The sequence below is a fragment of the Mytilus galloprovincialis genome, chromosome 6 (genome assembly GCF_965363235.1).
Source record: "Mytilus galloprovincialis chromosome 6, xbMytGall1.hap1.1, whole genome shotgun sequence".
Lineage (NCBI taxonomy): Eukaryota > Metazoa > Mollusca > Bivalvia > Mytilida > Mytilidae > Mytilus > Mytilus galloprovincialis.
In genome coordinates this window covers 72,566,506-72,582,810 of record NC_134843.1, presented here as the reverse complement: position 1 = coordinate 72,582,810, position 16,305 = coordinate 72,566,506, and the positions used below count along the sequence as shown (strand labels likewise).

The 16,305-nt window shown below is 34.7% G+C and overlaps 1 protein-coding gene across 1 annotated transcript; it reads right to left on the bottom strand.

The window, feature by feature from the left end:
* Positions 1-13,589: 13,589 nt before the first annotated feature.
* Positions 13,590-16,064, bottom strand: LOC143080258 (uncharacterized protein KIAA1958-like). The gene is made up of 2 exons (XM_076255998.1): positions 15,226-16,064; positions 13,590-14,544 (listed from the first exon to the last, which is right to left on the bottom strand). Exons 1-2 carry the CDS (start codon positions 15,920-15,922, stop codon positions 13,931-13,933), a joined length of 1,311 nt encoding a protein of 436 aa, XP_076112113.1. The 5' UTR covers positions 15,923-16,064; the 3' UTR covers positions 13,590-13,930.
* Positions 16,065-16,305: the final 241 nt, after the last annotated feature.

Genomic DNA, 16,305 nt, shown 5'->3' with positions numbered 1-16,305 from the left:
GTCATAAAGACGGTCAAATAAGCATTCAGCCCTCACTCAGGGCTTGCACAAAGTGTGTTGAAAGTGGAAAGTTATGCACGAAATGTTCTGTTTTCATTATAACAACTGATTGTGAATCCGGAAATAAAGCTGCACTCCAGTCGATACAACAGGAAATTAAAGAGGGAACAGCAAGTCCAAGTATTTCAGAACTGTCTGTTTTACCAGATTGTGTTCATGTTGGCAAATCTGTCAAGTGCAGTTTTGCAAACTGGTACCTACTACTCGGAAACGAGAGGGCGAATTTGTCTATTATACACACTCTTCGCAATGACTGTAATCCTGATGTAAAGAAAAAAATGCGCAAACTTCTTACTGTCGACTGCGTGAGAAATAAGGACCGCATGGATGTTGCTTCTGTTATTAAACTCAGTAGCAATGAGTTGCTAGATGTATTGAAAGAAGTTGGGATGGTGGTACATAACCTTATTCCTGATCGATTTCGCCCAACGGAGGACAATAAACCCGGTATGTATCCGCATCCGATTGCTGTCGACTGTGACGGGCTTGGTAATTTTGTTTTCCTGAACTACGATCCAATGACAAAAACAACAAAACTCGTCAAAGCTCGATTACATAATCCAGTGCAGGTTAAGATTATCAAAAATGATCTCAAAGATTGTAGGAGTGTCGTTTTGGAATCTGGTATTTGCTACGTCTGTCAACGTGATCTGAATGTCTTGGTGTTTGGAATTGGTAAAGATATCGGTATTCAGCTTAAATCGCATCGATCAAAAGTTAGTTTAACAACTCTGGCTAGGGAATTTGGCTTAAATTTGGATGGTACTGCCAATACAATACGTGAGCGTATACAACAACACATCAACAACACCAAGCTAACTAGACCATCAAAAGATGTCCTAAATGGCAGTGATATAGTAAGGCCCTCTGTTCTAGCGACTGCAGGTGATGATTTGATGCTATGCAGCAGTGATGTCTTCAAGTCATTGTATGAAATGGCAATATCCAAAGATGGAGTTGGGTTAGTTTGCCAAACAACCAAAAAGCTTGACTATCCAGTTGGTGTCCACTCAGTTTTATGTATGTGCTACAGTCATGGCTTACTTTATATTTCCTGGAAAGGCAGATCAGCTGAGAGCGGAGGACTTATCTCGATTAATTTAGAGAGTTTGAGTATAATTCACATCTTTGAAAATCAATCCAACATTTGCTCAGAAATAAGTTCAGTGTCAATTTATAAAGATGGACTGGTATTTGGGGATATTGGAGAAAGAAAGCTGAAATGTTTCAGTCGTGATGGTGTTATGTCCGTAATAGCAGGCTCTGGATTAGATGGTTGTTCAACTGGATCTGCTGAACTCTCCTCATTTGGCCAAATCATGGGAATCGCAGTTGAATTCGGAACAAATATTTATGTTACAGACGCAAAATATGGCGAAATAAAATTAGTCACAACAGTTAGTGAAACCGAACGTTTCCTGTTTCATTTGCAAAAAATATATGCAGCATTCTCTATACACGAGAAAGGGGCAAGTGTTCATCATTACAACCCCAATGAATCGCTACAGATGGTACAGCAATCAGTTCAATACTTTTTACAACTCGTAGCAAATGTCAAGAGAATTGGAAATATTGAGAAACACACAAATGGTTCAGAGGGAACCATCTCAAAACAAACCATGGACTCGTTGGTAATGATGGAAGATCAACTCATTAGATTCTGTCAGGTATTATCCAGTAATCCTTTATACCTGGCAGACATGTCATCCTGTTTAACCACTGTTGTAGAGAACTTGCACGCATTGAGCCACGTCAAACAGAGTTTGCCAACTAAACTTCAGTACAGTAGAGATTTCGGAATTATTTTTAGAGAAAGCGTCAAAAGAATTACACAATGGGCAGCTCATTATTATACAAACGAAACATCATATTACCCTGTTCCAGACACAATAATGCATCTTCAAAATATTCCGTCACTTGATCGACCAACAACTCAATTTGCGTCAAAAAATGAGCTAAGTCTCTTACACACATGGGCAAACACACATGGAAAATGTGTTAGACAAAGAACTGTTCGACTTGAAACCACCGCATACAAGTGTGGCACGCTTCCCTTAAATATGTATGAATCAAATAAAACAACTCCAGGCACTTCAATTACTTTCAAAGACGGTGATGCGAATATTTCAGATCAATACTCCTCAGAAAGCGACGATGAGAGTGATAAAGATGATGAACAAAGTGGTGTCGACTTGCAAACACCGAATACGTTTTCTCGTAGTAAAACGTCCTCGGGTACTCAAATCAATTTCAAAGACGGTGATGCGAATATTTCAGATCAATACTCCTCAGAAAGCGACGATGACAATGATAACGATGATGAACAAAGTGGTGTAGACTTTCAAACACAGAATACGTCTTCTCGTAGTAATCACACATCCCGAGATCTGGAGACTATCACCAATCGGACAGTTTCTCGATCTGGGAGGACTTTACGGATTTCATCAAGACTGGCCGATTATTTATAACACTGTACATTTTGAAATTTCTAATGGACCAACAAATAATTCACAAAATTGTTAAAGTCACAGACGATCTTCATTTTTAATTTTTAAAACATGTTTGATCATGTTTCTACATAAAATGTATCGTAACTTTCTACTTTTCTTAGTTGTATCCCCACAAGAACCTCCACATTAAGTCATACCTGCCAATCACTACTATAAAAATTGACCTGTTATTCATCTTTATTGATTATCCCAAGGTCGGTCGATCAGCTTCTTGTTGGTGATCAGTTGTGTAGTTGAATACAGCCCTGAGCATACTCATTTATCCTAACAAGTATTTTTTTTAAATTTTATAATGTAAAACAGTATTTCGACTACAAATCTCTCAAATGACATTTGTAGTTCTGTTTATGTCTGTAACTTGGTACATTGGTTTTGGGAATGGTGACTCAATAGATTCAAATTTCTCTTCGTTACAAAACGATTACAGTGATAGTCGTATAGGTTCTTGTATTGACTTGAACTGGAATTTGGCCAATTTTTTGACTGGCTACTGAAGATTTGTGAGAACAAAAATGTTTATATGCAGATTTACGTCACGGTCATACTGATAATACATGAAAGACTAGTCACTTTCAATCATACCCGAGACGTTTAAATCGTAAGCATTGAAACTGTAAACTTTAAAGTTTGAAAACAAATTTATCGAGATCGGGATTTTTAACAAAATGTGTCCGGGATTTCGGGATTTTCTTAAATTAAAACCGGGAAATCGGGATGAGACCCCCTCTCGCCCCCCCTCTCCTATCCTCTTTGATTGTCGAATCCCAGAACCTCAAATAAGCCAAACGCTCTTGTTTTATATGATGATGCTATGTAGCTATAGCAATTGCTAAAATTTAGCTGTCCCTATGGTGTCCCCATAGTTACAGCTAAGAGTGGCGCGAAATTCGCCATCTCTTAGGTAACGATTAGAATCTCGTATTTTCATCCCAACACCGTGTTACTTCTTTTTACTACCAATATAATAAAGCTTTCGTTAAATAAACCTCAAATAAACTTTATTCCATTGAAAACTATTACCAAATATAGAATCGGGATGAATTTACCCATATGGAGCCTCTGAAAGTTTCCTTCTATTTTCATCCAAGTACGCACATGCGCAAAGTTAACTTTCGAAAACACATCCTCTATGGAATTTTGTACATCAGGAGTTTGTAAACATTGACTGATAAGACAACAATTTGAAACAAAAATGAAATGTTGGCATGCTTAAAAGTAAGACAAGAAGAAGTCCAACCAACGTATAACCTCTGAAACAGCTGCCATGTGCTTAAACGAAAGAAATCCTCTAAAACCTGAAAACCAGATGTCCCACTTCGTACACAAACTGTATCATATATGTTGACTCCTCTACATGTGCTTACATTTACCAATCTCATATACCAAATATTTATGTAAATGAACTATACCATTAACTGTAACATACGTTACGTTAAGTATAAGTAATGTGCAAAGTTAATAACTTACACAACCTCTTGTAATAAAAAGGGGGGTCAGTTTGTAGATCATTACAATACACTTTGTTTTAAGTGAGGTCCTCCGAACTGCAAAGGAGTAGGTTCAGTAAGACCCCTTTTTGGCCCCAAAATAGAGCAGTTTTACAAAATTGTGAAAATGTAGTCTTTTAGCTATTTATTTGAAAGAAGAATGCTTCTGCTACATAAATATGTGCTGTTTTTGACAATATAATGCACATATATCGTGTACAAGCATCACAAAGTCATGCTAAATTACTGAAATCTTCACAATTTCAGCATTTTAGTTAAATTTAAGACGGTTTCCGTCTTAAATGAAAGTGGCCGCATTCGTGTTCATTCTTAATATTGAAATGTAAGATGTATTTGATGATAAGACATAACATATATAAAGGTTGAGGATGAACACGGATGCGGCCACTTTCATTTTTGACAAAAACCAACTGAAAAGTGACATTTTTGGGCTTATTTGATATATTTTTTATATTTAAGCTAGAATCGGAGCGTTTTTAATGAGTAAATCAGTCAAAATATTTTATATATACTTATTGAATCAATTGAAATAGACACTTAAGTGTTTAAAAAGTGTCTAAAATCTTTCGTTAGACAAACTTGAAATTTGAGGCCAAAATCGGCCCTTACCGGACCTACTCCTTTAAATAAAGGCATAAAACATTAAAACTGTTGACTTCATTTATATATATATATATATATATGATGCGAAAAATGTCACTGTTCATAAAACAACTTGTCACAATTGAAGTCAAATCACTGACTACTGTTTGAGCATCTATCTATCTATAAGGATGATATCTTCTATCTCTATAGTCCCTGTACTCTCTACTATCTCTATGATTGTCCCTATTATCCCTATTAGTATTTTCTCTAATTTCTCTGTTGTCTTTATCTGCAGTTTTTTGTTCATTGTTATCCCTTAACCACTGGTTTAATCCTTTTAGTTCATTAGCCATTTTATTGAAAGCCTTGGTTTGCTTCCCGACCATTGAGGTTAATTGTTTCACATTTTCTTCCCCTAGTTTAAAACTCTTGTTTATAAATTTGGATGCTTCTTTTAAGTTCTTGTTCAGTTGGGAGGTGAAGTTTTGCATTTGCTTGTCCATTTCCTCTTTGGACGTAGATTTGGATGATGTTGAAGAGGATGTTGTTGAAGAATTGTCGGATTCTAATCTTGGTGTTTCAGCAACTGTAGTCACATGCACCACCTCAGTATTGTCCAAATCACCTGACGCAACTGTAACAGCATCATATTCTCCCATCTCATCTCTTTCCTCAGAAGACGGCAGAACTGCCAGTATCTGCTGACTCAGAGTATTTGCTTCTGGCACTTTAAGGCATTCCTCCACAGTACGTGCCGCTGTCCTTCCATTTTCCTTTCTTTTTTGGCTGTAATGCTCCTGGCTTTTCTCCTTGTTGAAGGCAACAATGTCATCACTGGATATAAAATACGTCATGTCAGAGTGTCCAAAGAAACTGTCAGGGTTGATGGTAACTCCTGACGTCTTTTGGATACCCACTATCTTCTTGCGCACAGGATATGTGTCAACATGCTTCGCTAATTCCTCCTGTGTGTCACACCTGTAGTCACACAGGGTGCACCAATATGGACACTGTGTGGCTAGCAAGTGCTGTTTTCTTATATGATTGACGACGTATTTGTAAGAGTTGATCACTGGCTTGGTAGTCTGGCACCTTACGCACTCATACGCATCCCCCTCTTTGAAACAGGTGCTTTTGCATTTAAGATATTTGAAGCCATCTGAAAAACATAAGAAGTTTACATTAAGTAAAATTCCCTTTTTCTAATACACTAACAACTTTTAAAATATAAAATTGAGAAAGGAAATGGTGAATATGTCAAAGCGACAACCACCCGACCATAGAGCAAACAACAGCCGAAGGCAACCAATGGGTCTTCAATGTAGCGAGAATTCCCGCACCCGTAGGTGTCCTTCAGCTGGCCCCTATATATACAAAGTGCCACATTAGACTTTGGTGTGATTTATTACCTTATACTGCTACCTACAACCGGGAACCAGATAAAAACTTTTTAAAACTACGACTGATCTCTAAATTTGTGTCGGATCTCTGAAATTGGGTCTGATCTTTGAATGTGGGTCTGATCTCTGAAATTGGGTCTGATCTCTGAATGACAAAAGTTCCTCATTTTCATTCACCCCTATCATTTGGTTACTCTTGAAGCTCAGGCAAATGGGAATTAACATCCAAGTCCTTTGCAATATTCAAATTATTATTACCGGTAACCAAATTCTCAAAATATTCACAGTAAGAATGTCTCTTCGTACTTTTTAACACTCATATAAAACATAATTATCACTAAACATCTCAAAACATGGTTTTTGTTTGGGCAAGTGGGAATTAACATCCAGGTCCCTTACAGCAACCACACAACATAATCACAAATCAAAATCCTATAATCCTCCGTCTATAACTCATAAACGCATCTTCAACACATGGTTTTGTTTGGGCAAGTGGGAATTAACATCCAGGTCCCTCACAGTAACCAAAAATTCACTACTTGAGCTTCTATAAAACTCCGTCTATAACTCATATAAAACATCTTCAACGCATGGTTTTGTTTGGGCAAGTGGGAATTAACATCCAGGTCCCTCACAGCAACCAAAAACAAAAATAATTAATAGCCCCTCTGAACTATTTTCACTCATCAATTACCGGTAACTAAATTCCACTTTAGTCATTCAGAAATCAGCATTCAATTTATCTTGAATAATTTTCCTATTATTTATACTCAAAACTATTAACGGTAGCATATCTTTATGGTCATCATTTAAAAGGGACCAGTTATTTTATTGTCTTCATGAAAATACATGTCTATCATTTTTAACATCAGTAAAAACAACATATGTCGAACCTTTATTTCTTCAACTTCTAATAAAACAAACATATAACTCTTGCAAAAGTATAAACTTTTACAATTTAATGAATAGAACGATAATCATTACATAATAACATGCACAACTATTTCAAACACATTTAATCCAAATATAAACTGTTTAACGGTATAATTCAGGAATATATAAACACATGAACTTCTGTAGTAATACTAGTACATGTATTTAAAACTTTTGGTCAATCTTTTCATTGCTTGAAGAACTAAGACCATTTTGTTTCTGATTGTGTGCTCCCTTTAGCCTATATGCTGTATCACATGTTTCTTCTTCCTCTTCTTCAATCTCTTTTTCACTATCACTACACTCATAAAGTGAACTTGCTCTCCTTATATTTTCCTGAATTCACCTCTCATTTGGCTCTTTCAATTTATTGGATCTTCTCTCACACAAGCGTTCAACTACATTTACTAAGTATACAGCTTCGTCTATGTCGTCTGGTTTCTTTACATAATTCACAAAAAATCTTACTTCTTCATCTAATATACCCCTCATGAACCTCTCGAGCAGATCTTCTTTTCTTTGTTGTCTGTCTCTGTTGGGATAAGCTTTGTGGTTCGGATTTGAACTATTTACTTGCAATCTTTTCAATTCAGCAGCATACTCCTCAGCCTTTTCTCTTGGTTTCTGGTTTCTGCTAGAAAATCTAACTTTAAATGATTTTGTATTTTCAATGACTCTATATCTGTAGCTTAGTTCTCTTACTAGATCAGTGTATCTATCTAACACTCCTACTGTTAGTTGGGTGAATACTAAGTCTCCCGCTTCTCCTTGAATTCTAGGCAGTAGTTCATCAAGCTTCTCTTCTTCTGTCCAGCTCCTCCTTGCTATTGCCTCAAATCTGTTTATCCAAACTTTCCAGTCGTCCTTACCATTAAATGCAGGTAACTTCGGATTTGAACTATTTACTGTCCTGTTACTTCTTGTTTGTGTCCGTCTATCTGTCCCCAAATATGGATGTCGTGATAAAGGTCTGTACTCAGTAGGTCTTGGAATGTAGTAGTCTTGAAAGCCTGTAATTCCATAATGTCTTACTTCTTGCCTTGGTGCAGCATACACGTTCTCTTGTCTGTGTTGGTTTGCTGTCCTGAATTCTGGGCTTCTTTGTCTGTTTGTTTCCCTGCTGGGAACACGATCTCCTTGGCCTGAGCAATCTTGAAAATCTTGAAATCTTGTGTTCTGGTTATGCATGTTTTCTATATTTCTTTCTGGTCTCTTAAAAATGTCCTTCTCGAGTCCATTGTGATGTCTTGTTCTTTGTCTGTCATTTCCCTTTTCGTCCGTGTGACTGTGTGCATTCATTAATGGTCTAGCTTGGATATCTTCATTACATCTACTACAAATCTCTCATGTAATAATTGTTGACCCTCTGCTTCTAAAGGTGTTCTTGTCTTGAGCCTCTCAGTACTGTGTTGGTCCATACATCCAGAATATTCTGTAATTGTTTGAAGACTTCCTGCCGCTCTTGAACTGTTGCTTAATTCCTTTAGTGCTGCCATGACAGTTCCGTTTATAGGTGTTGATATTTCACGTCTAAAAATAGCGTTGTCCGAACTTGCTGTGAAGATTTTTAAGTTGCCGGTTTTCTCTTTATCGGCCTTTTCTTCGTGACCCTCATTCCTTCTTCCCATGATATTTGCTGTAGGTTGATTGATTTCTTCATTATCATAATCCTCGTCTTGTGATTCACACACCTCCATTTCTGAAATGTAATCTTTATCTTTGTTTTCTTGTGACCTTGCTGGCTTTCGTCTTCCAATATTTTCGTTATTCATGCACATTTAACAAAATAATTTCTTAATATCCTTTCTCAAAAAACGAGTCGTATTTTCAAATTAACTTGAGAAAATAACGTACGTAAACTACCAATTTTACTTCCAAAAGTTTTGAATCTAAAACGTTAAAAACTTCAAAATCGCTTGAAAATTTATTACAGTACAGTTCACTAAATTTTATTCATCAGGCTGTATAGTTCGATCTCACGAAATAACTCGCAAGTTTAATAAACGAAGCTATATCCCACCGCCAGCCACCACTTTATATGTCACGGGTTTGGGTAGCGTGTACGTGACACATTTAACTCTACTAATAAAATAAGGATGTGGTTCATGGGATTAGGAAAATACGTTAATCAAATCGAGAAATAATGTAATACATGTATACAATATATGATTTATTTGACTTCTATTGCTATTTTTATGACAGGATTTCAAACGTTACAATTAAGTTAATTTGTTCTTTAGTTGTCTTTTTCTTTACTTTGACTTCATGAGCTAATCTTTTTAAACGGGTTAGTCTGCCTTGTACCAAATATTCGAGCCTTGTACCAAATATTCGAGCCTTATATCAAATCAATATATCGAGATTAACCCCGTATATGAATAAATATGTGTACGCAAATGTTCTCTTTTCGGAATTATGTCCGACTAGAACTCACTTCAGTCACTTTAATGTTGAAGTATAAATTTATATTTTCGTCCTGAATAGCTTGTTTCTTCTTGAAATGTGTAATAAATTGTGAGAATCACCTCAGTAAAGTAATTTTAAAGCTTAAATAAGCTATAAAATATATATGTTTTTATATTAAAGTCATTAAATAAAATAAATTTTCTCTGTACCTTTTCTTTTTGTGAATTCTGTAATTGTTCCCGTATGTCCTATCCTCTTTGATTGTCGAATCCCAGAACCTCGAATAAGCCAAACGCTCTTGTTTTATATGATGATGCTATGTAGCTATAGCAATTGCTAAAATTTAGCTGTCCCTATGGTGTCCCCATAGTTACAGCCAAGAGTGGCGCGAAATTCGCCATCTCTTAGGTAACGATTAGAATCTCGTATTTTCATCCCAACACCGTGTTACTTCTTTTTACTACCAATATAATAAAGCTTTCGTTAAATAAACCTCAAATAAACTTTATTCCATTGAAAACTATTACCAAATATAGAATCGGGATGAATTTACCCATATGGAGCCTCTGAAAGTTTCCTTCTATTTTCATCCAAGTACGCACATGCGCAAAGTTAACTTTCGAATACACATCCTCTATGGAATTTTGTACATCAGGAGTTTGTAAACATTGACTGATAAGACAACAATTTGAAACAAAAATGAAATGTTGGCATGCTTAAAAGTAAGACAAGAAGAAGTCCAACCGACGTATAACCTCTGAAACAGCTGCCATTTGCTTAAACGAAAGAAATCCTCTAAAACCTGAAAACCAGATGTCCCACTTCGTACACAAACTGTATCATATATGTTGACTCCTCTACATGTGCTTACATTTACCAATCTCATATACCAAATATTTATGTAAATGAACTATACCATTAACTGTAACATACGTTACGTTAAGTAAAAGTACTGTGCAAAGTTAATAACTTACACAACCTCTTGTAATAAAAAGGGGGGTCAGTTTGTAGATCATTACAGTATATTAGAAAAGGGAAATTATAGACCGGTAAGTGTATATACTTTGCTGCTATCCTAATGGACTTGTCAAAAACATTCGACTGTCTCCCCCATGACTAATTGCTACTGCAATTTATGGTCTCTCCCAATCCTCACTTGATATGTGATATGGTTATTTTTCAAAAATAAAACAGCGTGTGAAAGTAAACCAAAATTAATTGGTATGCCTGACATATTTGATTGGGAACCACAAAAGTTCCATCCTTGGACAAATCCTATTCAATATTTTTATAAATACTTTGTTCTTTTTACAATTATGCTGATGGCAATACTTTATAAAAGTATGGAAATTCCTTTCAAGATGTGATTTCTGTAACAACCTGAGTGGTGAATTAAATACCAGAAAAATAGAAAACAATGCAAGATCGAGCGCTTCGCTTTATTTATGAAAACCATCAAAGCTCATACGAAACACTTCTGCGGATTTCAAACCTTCTATAACTTTAAACTCGTAGAATGAGATCAGTTGTCTCGGAGACCTTCAAAACATTAATAAAATTTTCCTTTACAAAATGTATTTATTTAAGATCCGGTTGTAATAAAAACTAATTATGTTGTCAGGTATGTAAACATTGTTTATGTTCCTAGACATTAAAACTCAAGTTATGGTCCTTAAGATTTGCGGCATCACAAGTATGGAACCCCCGTCCAAATGTGGCTAGAATCATAACCTAACATAAATGCCTAGTGTGGGGTCAAAAATGCAACTGCAGTTAACGCCATCCAGTGCTGTCTCAAAAACCTGAATTTTCTTTATTTCTTTTTATAACGGCCTTTTGTTCTCCTTTTTATGAATTTATTAAATATATCTGCTATCAAATGCTTGTGATTTTTTTCAATTAATGAAGGAATAGTTGTAATTTATTTTCTGTCTATGAAGAAAAAACATAAAAAAATGTGTTGCACACAAAATAGCCCGCGTAGAAAAATAGATAAAACACTGCAAGGTAAGAGCTTATCAGCTCAAGTGTTCTATCAGCGATACATATTGTATTTTAAATATATATCTATTTCGTAACCATAGTATTGTTGAAAGAGATTACGACCTTGTCAGTGTATACTGAATGACATGTATATGGATAAAATAAATTAACCACATGCGGTTCGTAAATGTGTTCAATTCTATTAAAATAAGGTGACCAATCTGTACCCAATTTTGATGAACAACTTCGCACTTTCCGTTATAGATTTGTTCACAACCATTTCCCATAGAAATCAAAATTTTGTGGAAAAGATTTAAAATTGATCATGTTAGCGTATTGCGAAAAGGAAGGCTTAACATGTATATTTTTCTTGTTATGATGTACAAATTACAAATAATATTCACGAAAATATGAAACTAAAAAAATGTGTTAAAAAAGAGGCGGTTCATATACCACGATCAAACCAATCGCTCCAATAAATTGCAGTCTGTTCAAGTAGTCTAAGGGCTTATTACACTTAAACATTTGGCCAATCAAATTTATTTTTACATTTGGCCAATCAAATTTATTTTTACATTTGACCAATCAGCGATTAAACATACAAATTCATGACTTGGGTAAAAGATATAAATATCGTGATTTGAAAATGAAACAACTCATAGTGCTTATAGATAGTTTATAGATAGAAACTACCTAAAATGGGGAGCTTAACCCTTTATTGTCTGTTGTTTTGTTTTGGTAAGTTTTTGTTATATAAATTTATATTTATTTGTAAACCTTGCGCTTTGACTTTATAAAAACAAGTAAAAAATATTCTGTTTTAGATTGACATTGATATAATTTGAGTAAAATAAATATATTTTATATTGCCTTCAATTTAAAAAGTTAAAATATGAAATATGAAAGGGAATTAAACATTTATTTGTATTTTTAGTTCGTTCTTATCAATGGTTTATTTTGGTTTCACCAATGCGATTATCTAATACGAGTAATATTTACTTTTATCTTTGAGTCGATTAATATACCCAAAATATCAAATCCAGTTGTTCACATGACGAACATTTGTATTATTTAAAACAAATGATATTTTCTATAGTTATTCTTGGTAACATACAAGTCAGCGTTGGCTCAGACCATCAGATGGCACAATCTGCCTGCATGGGCGTGGCCCAGGATGTTGCATACGCATCAGCAATACCACGTACATGTTCTGGAGGAAAGACTTGTGAAAGTATTTGTGCAGATGCCACATCTACTATGAATGAATATTCAACTGGTGATGGTCCCTTAAGGTATTTTACATTATCTAATATATGTTATCATTGATTCGAAATTTAAAGGTATTTTAAAAAGTCAAGTAATACGTAGCATATTAATCTATTGCAATAAAAATTCATAATTTCAAATAGAATTATAAATATAACCAAAAGTTGTTAATCTATAGATAGTGAAGAATAATGAAAGCTAACCCACTGTAAAAATATTTTTTTGCACTTTTTTAAAACTTCCACAGGAAAAATTCTCTAGCCACTTGACTTTCAGAGCTCAAAATTAACGTTTTTATAGAATATTTGAATAAAGTAGTTACAGATTATTCGCTTCTCAAAGTGTAAGACGCAATAAAAATCGCATGCTTGCACAATCTTACCGAAATACGAATTTAATTAAGTCCTAAACATTTTGACATTTCGTATATTTTTTTTTATCGAAAACCGGTTTAAACAAATCACACGTACGTGTTAAGATCCGACTAAATACCTATTTCCCGATATGGTCAGGTGAAATTGCTATAATACGGAGTATGTAAATTATTTCAATTCTGATATTTACTTTGTACTTTAGTCACATTTTGTTTTTCAAGCTTCACTGTTGAATCTTTTGTTCACGAAAAACGAGCGTCTGGCGTATAAAATTTCAATGATGAGTATTTTTATATTATTTAATTAAACGTTTTTTGATTTTTCCATACATCAGAAATATTTACAGTACGATGTATGCACCCCGTCATTATGTAATTTTGCTATTGTAAGTACTTGTATTTTAGTCATTCATTTTAGCTATTGTGTTTTGTCGGTATGCCTTTTATGTTTCCTTATATATCATGTATTATTAGTTACATAGTGTGTTAGTGACCTAATACGATATATACGGGGTAAGTAAATTCCATATGGAATTTACTTACCCCGTATATATCGTATTAGGTTACTAGCACACTATGTAACGAATTTATCTTACCGACTATCTTTATTTGTTGAATCTCGACTAGAGTTGTCTCATTTACAATCATACCAGGTCTTTATATCAAAGTGTTCAAATCTACAACTTTAAGAATCTACTTTCATTGGTCTTATTGAAAGAGAAAAACAAATGTCAACATTAACAATTTAATATCAATAACCTTGATATAACAATATTAATTAAAACAAAATGTTCAATACATTTAGGCGACAAATAGTGTCGAAGTCAACATGCAACACATTTTTTGTGTACAAATTGAAAAATAAATGTTGATGTCAACATGACAAGTGTAATAATTTCCTCACAACTACTTGTTGATGGTAAGGTTGTGTATAACAGTTACATTGCCATAGAAGATCTGACTCTGAGGTTTTGTCGACTGCATGCATGTGGTTGTTTGTCTGTATTGGATGGGCTTCGGCCCGTTGTCATCAAAGTCTCCTAAAATATCTCCAATGTCAATATCTTGTATTTGTTCCATAAATGACCCACTATCATCACTTTTGGATCTATTGCATGTATGGTTGGAAGCAATAACTGCTCTTTGCACAAGATTGTCAGATATAGTTTTACCCATTTTAATTTTCTCGTTAGTATCAACACGCTGGTACGTTGTGAGTGACTGTACGGACTTGTGCCCAGTGACTGCCATTATTTGCGCAGATCCATACATGTTTTGTGATAAAACTGTGGCACCAGTTGCTCGTATTGAGTGATTGGTATAAACAATAGACAACTTACACTTCTTACTGAGTTCTGACATAAATGTACTTAGTTTTTTTTCTCCTAGTGGCATATTACAATACCAGACATCAGCCTCTGTGGAAAAACTATCCAACGGTTTCTGCCATAAACGATCATTTGATGGATGTAATCTACGAATATAATTCTCGTATGAGGCAACAGGACAATACACAGATCCTGAAATATAGAGTAATCATTTAGTTATTTTCAGGTTTAACATCAACAACTAAGACGTAGATACTATATATAAAAAAGAAGATGTGGTATGATTGCCAATGAGACAACTGTCCACAAGAGACCAAAATGACACAGACATTAACAACGTTTAACTATAGGTGACAGGTCACCGTACAGCCTTCAACAATGGGTATATGTATTTCTTGTATTTACATTGATATATCAGACATGTAGAAGGTTCCAAAATGACACATGTAAATTTATTCAAATGAGAAATACATGTATGATATGCATTTTACTTACAGCAATAAACAACACAACAATAAATTACAGGTTCCTGTCTTAGTCTATAATTAGATAATGATATTGCTACCTTTCATAACTATTTATAGTTACTAAATGTACTTGTTGTTTTAAGTTTTTATATTTTCAGGAATATCATTGATTGTCATTCATGTCTGTGTGGCAATCGCCAATGTTGTATATTTGATATAAAGTTAGTAATGCTGTTGTTTTTTATTTGGTCGGTTGTTATCTCTTTGACACATTCCCCATTTCTATTCTCAATTTTATCATATATTTTTTATACACAATTAGTATGGTGTAATGTTCTAATTATCTTTGTTTTCTCATCCTTTCAATTGTCTAATAACACCCCCCCCCTTATTGTCATACACTCACCTGGTGATTCTGGCATTACTCCAGATACAAGCTCCTTATCCGATTCCCTATGGTTTTTAGTAAGTTCATCTTTTGCCTTAGTAACATATTTTAATCCTGTTTTAATGTCAGTTTTAATTGTGAAGGTACATTTGGTCATACTGTGCATATTTTCAATTCCTCTTCTGCAAAAATAAAGTCTGATGTCAAACTGAACTTTATTTGCCAGGCCAGTTGGAGTTGTAAATGAAAGATACATAGATGTATACAGTGTTTCACGATCAACTTCATTAATAACGGGGAAATGTTCAACGTCACCTTGTCCAAAACGTTTCGATTCTGCCAAGACGGCTGTAAAGTTTGCGTTACTGTCATTAAATGGAGAATCCTTCACAATATCAAACGTTTTACTGTGCGGAGGAGCCTTAAGGTATCTGTTAATGCCATGCCTGATGGACTCCAGTGACGATGCTTTGTATCGTTCACCATCCCCTTTCCGTAGGTCGACATAAAAATGACACAGAGTCTCATTCAGTCGGACACAATCAAATTTTTCAAAGTCATCATCTTGTTGTTTCTCCTGAAGATAGTCCCGCAGTATATTAGCACACTTTCTGTTTGCTTTTAAGGTATTTTCCGCATTCATATTCAATCTTTTTGCATCAATTTCTTCATTTGTTGTGGTTGCGAAACGTTTCGAACCTCTCGTCGACGCCATCTTTACTATACAAAGGGACGTAACTCCACTACTAACCGTGTATGGAATAAGCCCCGCCCCCCTACTAACCTAATATTGAATATACACGGTTTGCACGCGGACGCTTTTAACCAATCATATTCATAGAAATGTATAGGAGGTAAGATAAATATTTGTTCACACATCGCTGATAATATATTGGAAATGTAAACACATGTCATACAAGTGAGATATTTAGTTAGCTTTAAAACCCTTTTGAATCCACCACTTGTTATATAACAGTTGTTATGCATTTGTTTGATGTTTTTGAGCGTTGGATTTTGCAATTAGATTAGAAACTGTCCGTATATAGTTTTCACCGAAGTTCATCATTTATGTGACTTTACTTGTTTTGCAATCTTAGA

What these genes read in the sequence shown, in the direction of transcription:
- LOC143080258 (XM_076255998.1), bottom strand. Translation starts at nt 15,922, where the DNA reads ATGGCGTCGACGAGAGGTTCGAAACGTTTCGCAACCACAACAAATGAA. An exon ending in AGTAATGCCAGAATCACCAG is followed by an intron (nt 14,545 to 15,225) that starts GTGAGTGTATGA and finishes TCTATATTTCAG; the next exon opens with GATCTGTGTATTGTCCTGTT.